The sequence below is a fragment of the Suricata suricatta genome, chromosome X, assembly GCF_006229205.1.
Source record: "Suricata suricatta isolate VVHF042 chromosome X, meerkat_22Aug2017_6uvM2_HiC, whole genome shotgun sequence".
NCBI classification, from domain to species: Eukaryota; Metazoa; Chordata; class Mammalia; order Carnivora; family Herpestidae; genus Suricata; species Suricata suricatta.
Window position 1 is genome coordinate 40,401,056 of NC_043717.1, and position 13,245 is coordinate 40,414,300.

General features: G+C 52.5%; 1 protein-coding gene across 1 annotated transcript; it reads right to left on the reverse strand.

Annotated features, from left to right (window-relative positions):
- Positions 1-286: 286 nt before the first annotated feature.
- On the reverse strand, positions 287-11,883 carry TFE3 (transcription factor binding to IGHM enhancer 3). Its single transcript, XM_029930135.1, has 10 exons — positions 11,587-11,883; positions 9,173-9,286; positions 7,830-8,124; positions 6,936-7,181; positions 6,749-6,853; positions 5,154-5,271; positions 4,507-4,563; positions 4,257-4,332; positions 2,606-2,753; positions 287-2,137 (listed from the first exon to the last, which is right to left on the reverse strand). Exons 1-10 carry the CDS (start codon positions 11,700-11,702, stop codon positions 1,697-1,699), a joined length of 1,716 nt encoding a protein of 571 aa, XP_029785995.1. The 5' UTR covers positions 11,703-11,883; the 3' UTR covers positions 287-1,696.
- Between the last annotated feature and the right edge of the window lie 1,362 nt (positions 11,884-13,245).

Sequence of the window (13,245 nt, forward strand, 5' to 3'; positions counted from 1 at the left end):
GGGCTGTCTGCTGTCAGCAGAGCCTGCTTCGTATCCTCCTCCAATCACCTTCTCTTTCTCTCTCTCAAAAAAAACGTTTAAAAAAATTAGGTGAAACACTTCTAATGGGAGGGTACCTGGTAGGTAGTTAAGGACCAACTGCTTTTGCTTACAGGGTTTTCCTCCAGCCCCTCTATCTAAATTCTTGTACACATCCTACTTAAATCTGTTTCTTCCAAGAACCTTTTTTCTCCCAGCCAGCATGGACTATGCTCGCTGTATAGTCAGAAGCAAGGACAGGAGACTCTTTGCCAAAGTTAAAAGCGCATCAAACACGCCTAGCATTTATTATTTTAATCACAAACCTACAGACCCCTTAGTACACCCTACTTGGGGCTTGACCCCAAGGATCCAAAACTGACAACCTTGGGTGTATGTGGTAGGAAGGATGGGGATGGGCAGGGAGTGTCTCTTAATGACTCTGAAATGGGGAAGACTCCTCCAAATGGAGAACTGGGTGGAGGCTGGAGTTTGGAGGTGACCTAGCTTCTGAGTGGGGGATGTCAATAAAAAATCAAATAAACAAAAGAGGGGAACATATGCTTTTGCAACCCTCCCTCCAAGCCTCTGCTTTGGTGGGGCAGGTCTCTACTTTTTCCTGGGCTCAAGAACTCCCCACCAAAGGCCCCTTCCTTCCTCCTGTTCCTATACAAAATGTCAAGAGTGCTGGGGTGCTGGTTCTGGGAACCTGGACTCAGTACCCACTAATCCCTATCACTTCCCCAAACTGCCCTTCCAGGAGCAAGGCAGGACTCTGCCCAAAGCTGAGGGTCTAACTCTCACTCCAGACCTAGGTCTGGAATGTCCATAAGATTTGAAGTTCTGCCCCCTTCTCCAAAGGCAAGATCGGCTCAGTGCCCTCCTATAAAGTTTAGGTCCTGTTGGTCCCAGGTTAAGGCTCGGGAGCTTAAGTACCACTCCCCGCTGCAGCATGGAATGCTTGGATGGGATGTCACTAAGGGACAAGGTCTGTGATCTCCACATGGTGGCCTGATCTTATGGCCTTCTCCATGCCTGAAATACCTGCGCTGGGCTGATCCTATAGGGAAGGGGTGGGGCCTGGCTCCTACATTGCTAGAAGACCAGGACTGAGCTCCCAGGTGAAGGGGCTCTCATCCTCACTTCTGTTCCTTGGCTGGACAGGGTAGGGATCATGGGAAAGGGGCAGGGCTTAAACCCCCAGAGTGGGACCTCTGTTATTTTGACCCCTCTTCCTTGCCATGGTGGACTAGACTAGTGGTTCCAAGAGAGGGAATGAACCAGTATCTTCATACCTCCTTATCCTGGAGATCTGGCTAGGAAAGTCCACAAGTCTCAGGGGCCCAGCTTATCCTGCCTCCTTCCCTCACCTGGGCAAGGGCGGGTCCCATGGGGTGCGGTGCGGGTGAGGCTGTGACTTCAGGGTACAGGCCCTGATGTTACCACCTTCTCCATGGCTGAAATACCTTACCAGCTGGTATTGGGGGAGGGGGTGGGGCCACACCCGACTCCTCCTCCTTGCCTGGTTAAAGGGGTGGGGCCTCATCACATCTCCTCTTCCCCCAGAACACCTGGGCAGGGCAGTCTCATGGGAGGGTGGGGGAAAAGGCAGGGCCTTATCCTGACACATGACCTCCTTTCCTGGGTGGGGAAGTCCCAGGGGAGGGGTGAGGCCTGATCAGGACTCCTCCTCCATGCTGAAGCTGCTGCGGCGACTGCTGGCCTTGGAGACAGCGGGGGATACCGATGAGAGCAGGGGGTCAGAGGCAGCCCGCAGAGGGGACAGGGCACCCGACAGTCCCCCCACCACCCCCTCCTCCTCCTCCATCAGAATGTCCTCCAGCCCCAGGTGGAAGGGGTCCCCCAGATCCCCCAGGTGGTCGCTGGGAAAGTGCAGGTCCAAAAGGGCATCCGAGGGTGGTGCTGGGGGCTGCTGATGGGGAGCACTCTGGGCGGATCCCCCCGCTGCATGAAATGTTGCTGTGCCTGGCCTGCCCTCCTCCTCAACGTCCAGCTGCTCTGGCTTGAGGCTGTCAGAGGCAGAAGTTGTGGCCAGGGAGAGCAGCCCTGGGGTGGGAGGTACCGGCAGACCATGGATCTGTGCCTGCAATTCTAGCTCCTGCAAAATGTAGGCGGGGGGGTAAGATGTGGTTCACAGTTCCTCAGAGGCAGAGGAGTTTAAAGGTGAATAGGGCAGGCTGCCTGCATTCAAAATCAGTCTCTGCCACTCACTAGCTGTGTAACTTTAGGCCCGTTGCTTTACCTCTCTGAGCCTCAGAGTCCCAATCTGTAAAATGAGTACAACGGTCCCTGCCTCATAGGACTGTTGGGAGGACTAACTTAGTAAATGGAGATAAGGCTCCCCTCACAGTGCACGGGTGAAGATAAACACTATAGACATTAGCCAAGGTCCATCACTGTTCTCGTTTGTATTACAATTCCTACTTATTGTCACCATCATGTGAATCGGGAAGCCTGGGGATCCCTCAAGTGTGCCAGGAAAATCCTGGCCTGTTCTTCCTCTGCCTCTGCTTGTAGGAAGCCACCCACCCCCCCCAACCTCTGCCACTGCCTTGTCCTTCCAAACCTGAATTCGGAGCTGCAGGCTGCGGTTGGTTTGCTCCAGGGATCGCTGCCGGCTCTCCAGGTCTTTAGAGCGTTGCTGTTCCTTCTGCAACTTGCGGATATAATCCACAGAGGCTTTCAGGATGGTGCCCTTGTTCCAGCGCATCTCCCTGCAGGGCCCAAGGGGGAGGAAAAAAGGGGGGATTGCAGACGTGGTCTCTCGGGAGCCAAGGGGGGATCACACTAGGCAGAGCACCCCACTGTAGGCCTAGATCCGGAAGGGGGTCTGTACATCAAGGGTATAGAATGCTCAGATGGAAACTCCCTGCCTGGAACGTTCCAGTGGTGCCCCACGAACCCAAGAGGCCCTCTCTGACATGATCCCTCACTGCTTCTCTCACGTGCGTCCCTCAGATTCCTGCTACTACAGCCACCCAGGCTTAATGCTCCTAGAACACAGAAAGCCACTCCCACCTCAGGACCTGCAACCCGATCCCTCAAGGTGCCCTGCACCTCGAACACTCTTCCCAGACACCCAGATGGCTCCTGCCTCACCTCCTCAGGCTCTTTATTCACACGTTTCCTTGTCAGTCCAGGCGTGCCCTGTGCCCACCCTCCTCACCCCAAGTTGTAACCCTCGCCAACATTCCCCCATCATCTATTCTTTTCTTTTTTTTTAGTTTATTTATTTATTTAGAGACAGAGAGAAAGCATGGGTTGGAGAGGGGCAGAGAGAGAGAAAGCAAGAATCCCAAGTAGGCTCCAAACTGTCAGTGTAGAGTCTGATGTGGGGCTTGAACCCATGAACAGTGAGATCATGACCTTAACCAAGGAAGGACGTTTAAGCGACTGAATCACTCAGGCACCCCTATTCTTTTTTTTTTTTTTTTTAATCTAAGTAAGCTCTATGCCCAATGTGGGGCTTGAACTCATGACCCTGAGATCAAGCGTTGCATGCTCTACCAACTGAGCCTGCCAAGCGCCCTCCCTGCATCTCTATTCTTTACTTTTCTCCACAACACTCACCCAGACTTTACTCATTTATCTTGTTTGTGATCTGTCTGCCTCCACTAAAACATCAGATTCAGGTAATCAGGGATTTTTGTCTGTTTTGTGCCTCTGGTATCCTCAGGGCTTAGCACAGTCCCTGATACAAAGAAGCTCAATGTGCTTCTTGAATGAATACACAAAATACTAAGTCAACAAGAAACTAAGTGCCTAAGGGTGCTTGGGCGGCTCAGTCGGTTAAGCATTGGATTTTGGTTCAGGTCATGATCCCACAGGTTCGTGAGTTTGAGCCCTGTATGGGGTGAATTCGAGCCCCACTTTGGGTGAGTTCCACTTCTCTCTCTGCCCCTCATAGGATTCTCTCTCTCTCACACTCTCTCTGCCCCTTGCTCACTTGTGCTTGCTCTCTCTCTCTCTCAAAATAATAATGACAATAATAAATTAAAAATTAAGAAAAAATAAAAAGAAACTAAGTGCCTATGTCCTATGGGGATCAGAAGAAGCACACAGATTACAATGTCCTGCATCTCATGGTGATGAAAGCTAGGTGGGAGAGAGCCAGGAGCAGAAATGCCAGAAGGTTATCCCACAGGAAGAACTTTAGAGAAATGGGGCCCTTGTCCCACCTCCCTCCAGCCTCAGGCTCCCCTACAGCCCAGACTCACGGGTCACTGGACTTGGGGATAAGGGTGCCCAGCTCCTTGATCCTGTCGTTAATGTTGAATCGCCGGCGACGCTCAACTTTGGGGGTAGGGGGAAGAAGAGTAGAAAAGTTGTCAATGGGCTGAGGAGGAAAGAGGGAGCTCTGGGAGGTTGGGAGAGGCTGTTGCAGGGAGAGGCCCCCCAAGGAAGGCCAGGGTGTGGATCAAGGCAGGGCAGCACAACATGCTGGCAGGGGCATGTACGTGCACTCACTTAGGTTATGATTGTCTTTTTTCTGTCGTTCCTTCAATAGGGCCTTGGCTTCTGTCTCTGGAAGAGAGTGGGGCTAGTCAGGGCCTCCGCACACAGGAGAGAAAGAGGCAGCTGGCGCAGCTGCCAGGGGTAGAATTTGGTGGGCGCTGGCAGGGAAGTGACTTTTTAAAAAAAAGTGGCACTTTTATGATTTTTTAAAAGAAGCCCCGGGGTGCATGGGTGGCTCAGTCAGTTAAGCATCCAGCTTCGGCTCAGGTCATGATCTCACAGTTTGTGGGTTCAAGCCCTGCGTCAGGCTCTGTGCTGACAGCTAGCTCAGAGCCTGGAGACTGCTTCAGATTCTGTGTCTCCTTCTCTCTCTGACCCTCCCCTGCTCATGCTGTCTCTGTCTCTCAAAAATAAATAAAAAACATAATTAAAAAATAAAAATAAAAAAAATAAAGGAAGCCCCGGTGAAAGGTCATTTGTTAAAACCCAAGACGAGAAATGGGGTAAAAGCAAAGCCCATCGGCCATGTGGAAAACAAGGGCAAACAGCCCGTTTCTGTCTGCTTAGAGCCCTTCCCCCAGCATCAGACCAACCTGGCTGATATGGGGCTCACCCCGGGGTACGGCATGGGGGCATGGGGCCAAGACCCTGGCCCTTACCAGAGATCTCCCGTTTGATGTTGGGCAGCTCAGCTGGGCAGGAGTTGCTGACGGTAATGGCTGGCGTGGCCACGCCCTGACTGCTGTACACATCAAGCAGATTGCCTGACACAGGCAGCTGGGGGCAGGGAGGGCAGAGAAATGACAGCTGGGACCAGCCCCCAGGCTCGGCCCCTTCTCAGAACCAGGATCCCAACCCTCCGCACACTCCAGAGATAATCTAATGCAAGGACTGGCTGACTCAGCATGAGGAACCTTTCCTTCTCTTTCAAGGGAATTTCACAGGGCAACTCAACAAGGAAGACAGGATCCAGGGGACCTACCCTGCTTTGCCAGGGGACCTGAGCCTGCTGGGCCCGTTCATCATGCCCCTGCAGGCCCTCAAATACCTCAGACCAACCTTTGAAGCCCCTCTTCCAAACTCTGGGATTGGCTCTGAGAAGAAATGCTGGAAAGTCACCCTTCTCAGGTCTTTGGTGGCTCCAATGCAACATTCCAGTCCATTAGCCCCTTCTAGCAGAACATTCCAATTCAGTATTCTTGGAACACTCCAACCCAATCTCCTCAGACCTTAGGAAATTGTCATGGGAATGTTCTATCCAAAATCTGGCCTTCTGGAGAGTTCCAGCCCTATCTCTAGTCTGTTGCCATGATTACCTCATGCCACCTTATGTACATGGTCAAGCACAAGCTCCTAACTCTAGTATTTTCTGCACATTCTGATCTCTCAGGAGTTCTTGTCCAACTACTCAATGAGCACTTCCTGCTTTTATGTAAGCCTCAATGTTTCCTCTCTCCTTCACACTCTCCTATATATACATACTCTAGGACGACACACTAATCCCTAAATAATTAGTCCCATCTCTTGATAAATTGGTCCCATCTCTTGAAACCCCTGCTGGTCTGCTGGAACCATGTAATATAAGGTCCCATTCTCTAGCTGTTCCAAATCAATAAAAAATTCTGAGAAGCTGACGCCATTTTTATACATGCTTCTGTCCTTCAGGTAAGTTAGAACAAAGTTATAGCCACTTGATATGTCCGAAAGTAAGTTATGGGACTTCTGGAATGTTCCAGAACCAGAATGTTACATCTTATTGGTACATCCTTTGCTCTACAGTTTTATCCCCTCTCTAAAAGGACCCAGCCTCTTGGCATGGTTCAATGAAAGAGACATTGTACATTCCAATCACAAGGTTCAACCACCCCATATTTTAAGACTTTTGATATGTTCTAATAACTATATGTCTGGGTATGTCCCAATGACCTGAATCTCTTGGTACATTCAAATTGCTGCAAGAGTTCCATTTCTTGGTCCCTCCCACACTGAAGCTTGAGTGCTTGGATATGCACTGATATTTCCATGAAGTCTCCACCCTGTATATATCAAAATTTACAAGATCTACCTCTTCATGCAGTCCAACACAAGCTACCAGGGCATTGGTATGCTCTATCCTCATCACACGGCCTCCTTCTTGATCTTAGCACAATCCAAAGTGAAGTGAAGGTCTTACATACACAGCCAGCATGGGTGCAGTCTCAGTGATAGAGGGATGCACTGATGTTCAGACCAGCCTCCCATCCCTGGGCCTCACCGTGCTGGGGAGCTGCAGCCCTGCAGTGCCTCCAGGCAGATAGCTGAGCATCTCATCATTGTAACTGGATTCCAGGCTGATGATCTCATCGATGACATCATCAATCTAGGGGAAGAAGTAAATAAGGAAGAGGGTTAGAAGGAGTTGAAGGAGGGGGAGCATGGGAAGGTCATCTGCAGCCACTTACCTCTTTCTCTGAGCTGGACCCAATAGTGAGAAGCGCCATGGGGCTGTTGGGAGCACTGCTGGTGGGGCCAGTAGCATGGGCAGCCTCAGGGGCAGGGAGTGGCTGGGCACTAGTGGCCCCTGGTGGTGGGGTGAGGGCCTGGGAAGCCAGCTTGGGGCCAAGTGTGGTGGACAGGTACTGTTTCACCTGCTGCCGGCGCGCCTGCTGCAGGTGATAGCGTGTCGGGTTCTCTAGATGGGTCTGCACCTGTGGGATAAGGGGGAGGCGGGATGGGGGGACAAGATAGGACAGGGGTGATCCTAAGCCCCAGCCTGACCCTCAATCTGTTTCTAGGCTCAGACCACCAAAACCAGGCCCAGAATCTAAGACCCCCTTCCCCAAATACTGGTTAAATCTCCTCCAGGACCCCAAATCTCTTTCTTAGAAATCTCTCACAGCTCCCAAGATCTACCCATGGCTAACAGAATCCCTCAGTTTTCAGAGCAATGTGTCACAGTCCTCCAAGGCTGCCCCCCTAGGCTCTAGCACCACCTAAGGGACCTGAAAACCATACATAGCTTCCCAAGACAACCCAATGGCAAAACTCCTAATGCATCACACATACATGAAGGCCTTCCTGTAATGTTCTTTCTGGGGTTACTTCACAGCCCCCAGGGCCCATGCGAGGCACTCATGGCCTTCCATGACCCACCAAGACAACCTGTGGCTCCCAAGAACCTCTCACAACTCCATAAGAACACCTTGGAAACCCTAAACACAATGGGATGCTAATACGGCCTATTCTAACAGTAACTGGGACCTTCCTTAGAGCCTCTAGGACTTTGCCTGAAAGCTACCAGGACCATTCCTCAGTCACTAAGAGACCCCTGCCAGGCCCTCTGGATGTTGCCTTACCTTGAGCACTTCCCTGGGCACCTGAGCAGGGGGAGGACGGCCCAATGCGTGGCCCCCAGCGGAGACGCCGACCACAGAGATGGCAGGAGAGGCAGGTGCAGGACTGGGGAAGGAAGAGGCTGCAGCCTGTTCCCGCCGCTCACGCCTCTCCTGCTCCTGGGCCTGGGCCCGCATGAGCTGCTGCCGCAGCAAGACCCGAGATGAGGAAGATGACGACATGGCAGGGGTCCTGGAGCCCCCTGCAGAAGATGATGCAGAGAGTGTAGCTGGGGTGGCTTGCAGTGATATTGGGAGGCTGTGGAATGGGAAATATGGGGCCACAGGTAAGGTAAAAGTCTCATCCCCAGCCTAAGGAGTCATAGTGGGATGGAGTAGACACTGGAATTAGGCTCGTTTTCTGCCTTCGGAGGCCATTGTCTGGAGGGGGAGACAGAGGAACCAAACCTGTCACAGCTTTCAGGGCTCACAGTCTGAAAGGGGAGACACTTGGAACTAAGCCCAGTCCCAGCCCTCAGGGGTTACAGTCTGGTGGGGGAATCTTAGCCCTCAGTCCTTATGGTGAAGGCTGGATTTGGGCCTTTTCAAACACTGAGCGAAGGTACCACTGCTAGATTCCAGAAGAGGGATTCATCCTATTTAAAGGAAAGCAGGATGCCAAATTGAGGCTGTGGAAGTAGATTTGGTACAGAGTGCTCTTAAGCTTAACTTAGGGTCGATGATGCTCCCTGAGCTCCTGGTCATGAGCATCTGGCTACAAGGGCAACTGAAGGCCCCTTGTCCTACCCAGCCCAGGCCTCTAGTCCCAGGAGCTAGCTGGTCTTGAAAATCTCGGAGATTTCACAATCCTCTCTTCCTGCCCCTCTTGCAGGTCCCCTCCCCTCTCTTAGAGCCCAGGCCGATGACTCAGCACATTTAGACGTCCAAGCTTGGAGAAAGAAGAGACGGGGGTGGGGGGGGTAGGGGGGGGTCCTCAAGGGCTGGGTTTGTGGAAGGGAGAAAGGGGTGAGCAGAGGTTGTAGGTATGGCTCCGCCCACCTGGGGGCTGCCCAGAAAGCAGGCCTGCCCTAGACTCTGGGCCTCCTAGGTGGGCTGCAATATTTGTGTATCAATGGGTATGCAAGTGGAGTGGAGGACAGGCAGGCGAGGTCTTGTCTGAGATGCTGGAATCCAAGCTTAGCCACTAGCTTTCCTGTGTGACACACTGTTTCTTGCCCCCAATTTTACTGTCTGGAAAATGCAGGCTGGTGAAAGGGTTGGGCTGGCACTGAGGGCCTCTGCCTATCAACAGGGGATGGATGGGGGGAGGGGCAGAGGAACTGGGAGGGGAGTCAGTGGAGACATACCTTGAGCGTGGTGTTAGGGGTTGGCTTTTGAGCTCGTAGAAGCTGTCAGGATCGAGGATGCTTTCTAACTCGATGTCAGCAACAATCCCAGATTCGGGAAGCAAAGAGTTGAGGCTGAGGGTGGAAGGGAGGTAAGGGTGATGGTCAGTGGTTGTATAGAGACCTCACTGCCCTCCAAGAAAAAGTGGGGGTGGGAGGAAAGTGTCACATGCCAGGGAGAGGGGAACACAGTGTCCCTCTCATAGGAGGCCACTTTGCTGGGTACCACTACCAGGAACTCCCAGGTCTTCCTACCTCCCCACACCCTTCTCCCCTCCCCACTCTCTTTTGCTCTGTTACCCATAGTCCCTTAGGATTCAAAATATTAAGAGTGCCTGGATCCCAACTCCTCACTCTAACACAATCCTGTGTAACAACCTGGGTTTGAGAAAAATAGAAATGGAGAATTTAGGAATGACAATTCACTTTGCTAGAGTCCTGACTTTGCATTCAGAGCTCTTCCAGCCCCCATACCCCCTACTGTTGTCCTGACAGTTGAATGTGAACCCACGTTTGTCTACACACTTACAGCACGGTGGGGGCATCCTTCGGCATAACAGTCCATTGTAACAGAAACTGAATGCATCACAAAGCACTGGGGTAGATGATTCACTTGACAGTAGGGTCCGAGACTTTGCAAATGAGTGCCCCACCTCCTGTCCCAGCCAGAGTTCAGGGGATGCCAAGGCACACTCAAACGCAAAACGGAAACATCAAAGGCTCCCCTCAAAGCAGCAATTTGGAGTTAAAAGAGGAAGCATTTGGGTGGATGATCCGCTTATACAAGCATTCTTTTCTTGTCCTGTCCAGTGCTCTCCTGTTTTCTGGATAGAACAAAACACACACACACACACACACACACACACACACACACCCCTCTAATACCAACACCCACTGACACAAAATAAGCCACATACACCCCTCGCTTTCAACTATTCCCACTACTGTGATGATCCAGGTGGTTATGAAGGCATCAGAAGATGGGGAATCCTATCAGATGCAAAGGCTCCTGGTCAGCCTTCCATGCTGGGTGTAAGACCCTGGTGTGTAGGAGGCATTGACATGCACGTGGATGGATATGCATCCTGAATTGAGTCAAAGATTTAGAATCTTGAGACTGGGTGACTTCACTTGACAAGAATTCTCTCCCTTCCCCAAAGATCTGTCTTCCTTCCTTTCCTCACCCTCAGATGGGGACCTAAAACCACCCAGGAAGTCGGCAAGAGGAAGCTCGGGGAGCTGCTGAGCTCAGCACAATCCCAGGAAGAAAGCAGGCAAAACCCCATCTCATGCTCACACACCCACTGCACAGAAGTTGGAAGGGATGGGACACGGGTGGGCAGGGTGTGGACAGAAAGGGCTGGGGCTTACAAGCCTGCTGATGGAGGTGAGGATGGGAAGAGGCCACACAGGATCCACCCAGGCAGGGATGGTGCAATTGGTGCTCATTCCAGCTCTAGGGACAGATTCGAGATTACTTCCAGGGTCTGAGAGACAGACTGGGAGGAGAAGAGAAAAAGAACGTACGTGTGCACACACAAGCGCAAGCGCGCACACAAGTGCAGCGCAGGGGGTGATCAAAGCTGCCTAAGAAGCTAGGGTGGGTGGCGGCAGAAACGAGACCCTCCTCTAGGTTCCCAAATGTCTGAGGCCCTTTTCTCTGAGCTAAGAAGTAGCATCATCTCTGTTGCCTCCGTAAGCCTCACTATTCCCCCATTCAAGCCCCTATGGGGGTGTGGGAAGAGGACTTTTCCACTATCCCTGGGATCTGACCCAGCTGGGTGGGTGGGCAGGGGTGAAGTGATTATTCCAGTCAAGTCTTGATGAATGTTCCTTCTCTTGTTCACTCACATACACTCACAAAGCCGGTCCCACGTTGCATATCTGAGATACCCCCCAAATCCATCCAATTCATGTTATCCCTAAACATAGCCTCCAGCAACCAGCCGCTGGGAAACATCCAGCAACCAGAGACCAAGACAGCACTTCTGTCTCCCAGGACTCTTACTCTGCCACTGAGAGGAAAAGTCCCTTAAAATCAGTGCCTCACCTACACAGGCAAATCCATGCCTGAACGAAGGACCCCAAATTCAGCCTCATTCCCCCAAGTTAGTTACCCTAGACCAGGCTGTGGACACAACACAACCTTCCCCAAATCGGAAACAGGCCTCCTTTCATGCACTTCCATGACTTCTTTAAGCCTCAGTCCAGGCAGGCCACCGACGGATTCCTTAGGTGCCCCCCCCAAGACCGGCGCCCCGACGTCCTCCAAACCTAGGCCAAAGGCCTCCAATCCCAGTCCTGGGCCCGCTGTCCCCCCAGATCAGGCCCCCAGGAACCCCAGTCAGCACTAACAGCCCCAGGCGGCCCCGCACCTGAGCAGCTGGGCCGAGTCGGCTGGCCTGCGCTCCTCCAACAGCACGAACACGGCTCGAGGGCCTTCCGCACTGGCCTCTACGCCGTCCCGAGCTGGCTCGGCCGCATGAGACATGACGCCCGGCCCCGGGCGAGCCCTGCCAGGCCGGTCGGGCCTCGGCCCGGTCCCCCTAACAAAATAAGAGTCCCCCCTCCCCCGGCTCGCCACCGCCTCCTCCGCTAAGCCATGGAGCCAGCTCTGCGCGGGCGGGCGGCGTCGGGGCGATGGGATGGGCAGTGAGTCATCCCCCGCCCTGAACGGACCAACACCCCCCCCCCAACCTAACCCCGGACGACCGCCCTCCTCCCCCTTGTCCTCTTCCCCCTCCTCCTGGGCTGGGGAAACTCCACAGGAAGTGACCGCACGGAGGATGGACGGCTCACCAGGCCACCCCCCTCTGAGCAAGGCAGCCAATCATCGAGGGGTGGCTCGAGGGCCCGCCCTAAGCTACGCCTCCGACGCCGAGGGAAAACTAGATTCGGCTGGCCCTCATTCGGAGAAGGACGCGTTTAGGCCACGCCCTCAGACACATAGGCAAATCAGTGTGAGGTAATTTTATTAAGCCACGCCCTCCTCTCAAAGGATCCCTCCGCAAGATTTTTTTTTTAAGCCGCTCCTTGAGTCCTCTGCGCCTGCGCATCGATGGCCTGTCGGCGTGTAGAGGGTCTCCCGGCCACGCTTCTAGCAGCAGAACTGCGCCCCCTTTTGGCCAATATTCGTAATATCCGCTCCCTAGACCGCGCTGCAACCTCTATCTGGCCATGGCCTCCTCAGCCAAAGCGAAAACTGAGGCCTAGGCAGCTACGTTCCCTGGAGGTGCGCACCAGAACCCCCGCCCTTTCGGTACCCACAAACTGGCCGCCTACTTGGTCCTCCCGGGAGCGCTCTGCCTGCTTTATATCACTTAGAGCAGTTGTTATACTAGGTCGTTGTGCTACACAGTATGTACTTAATAAATCTTGGACAGATAAATGAGTAGAAAGATGGAAATTAGACCTGGTCCCTTCAGTGAATGACTTCTAGAATCATGAAGACCTGGGTTTGGATTTGGGCAAGGGATTGCCCCTTATCAAGCCTCAGCTTTCCAGGCCTGTCAATTGGGGGTCATAATACCTGTCTGGTAGGGTTGTTATGAGGGTTAGAGAAAATTTATGAAAAGTGCTAGCAGTTGTTTGGCATACAATAAGCTCTTGAAAACGTAACTGATTCACTCATTTGTGCACTAATTCACCAAATCTTGATTGAGTTCTGTGTTCCAGATACATGCAAATTGGCTTGCACACAGTGGAGAGTCCCCCACCCATATCTTCAGGTGCACAGTCCGCTCACAAAACACCTGGAATTACAACCTTCCCTTCCTCCTTCCCAAAGTCCCAAGACCTTGTTCAACCATTGTACCTCAGGGAACTTCACTGAGCTTTGCACATTCATGTGTTTGGCACCCTTATTTCCAAACAACCCAATTAGCCACATAATAAAGATGAGAATTCTTCCCCAAATGAATCTTTTTTAAATATTTTATTTTGGGGGGTGCCTGGGTGGCTCAGTCAATTAAACGACCTACTTCAGCAAGTCCTGATCTCACCGTCTGTGAGTTTGAGCCCTGCATTGGGCTCTG

Excerpts from the sequence above, each read along its gene's own strand:
- TFE3 (XM_029930135.1), bottom strand. The coding sequence starts at position 11,702 with ATGTCTCATGCGGCCGAGCCAGCTCGGGACGGCGTAGAGGCCAGTGCG. Across the intron at positions 7,182-7,829 it reads TGCCCAGGGAAGTGCTCAAG|GTGCAGACCCATCTAGAGAA; the intron begins GTAAGGCAACAT and ends CTTATCCCACAG. Across the intron at positions 5,272-6,748 it reads GGCTGCAGCTCCCCAGCACG|CTGCCTGTGTCAGGCAATCT; the intron begins GTGAGGCCCAGG and ends CCCTGCCCCCAG.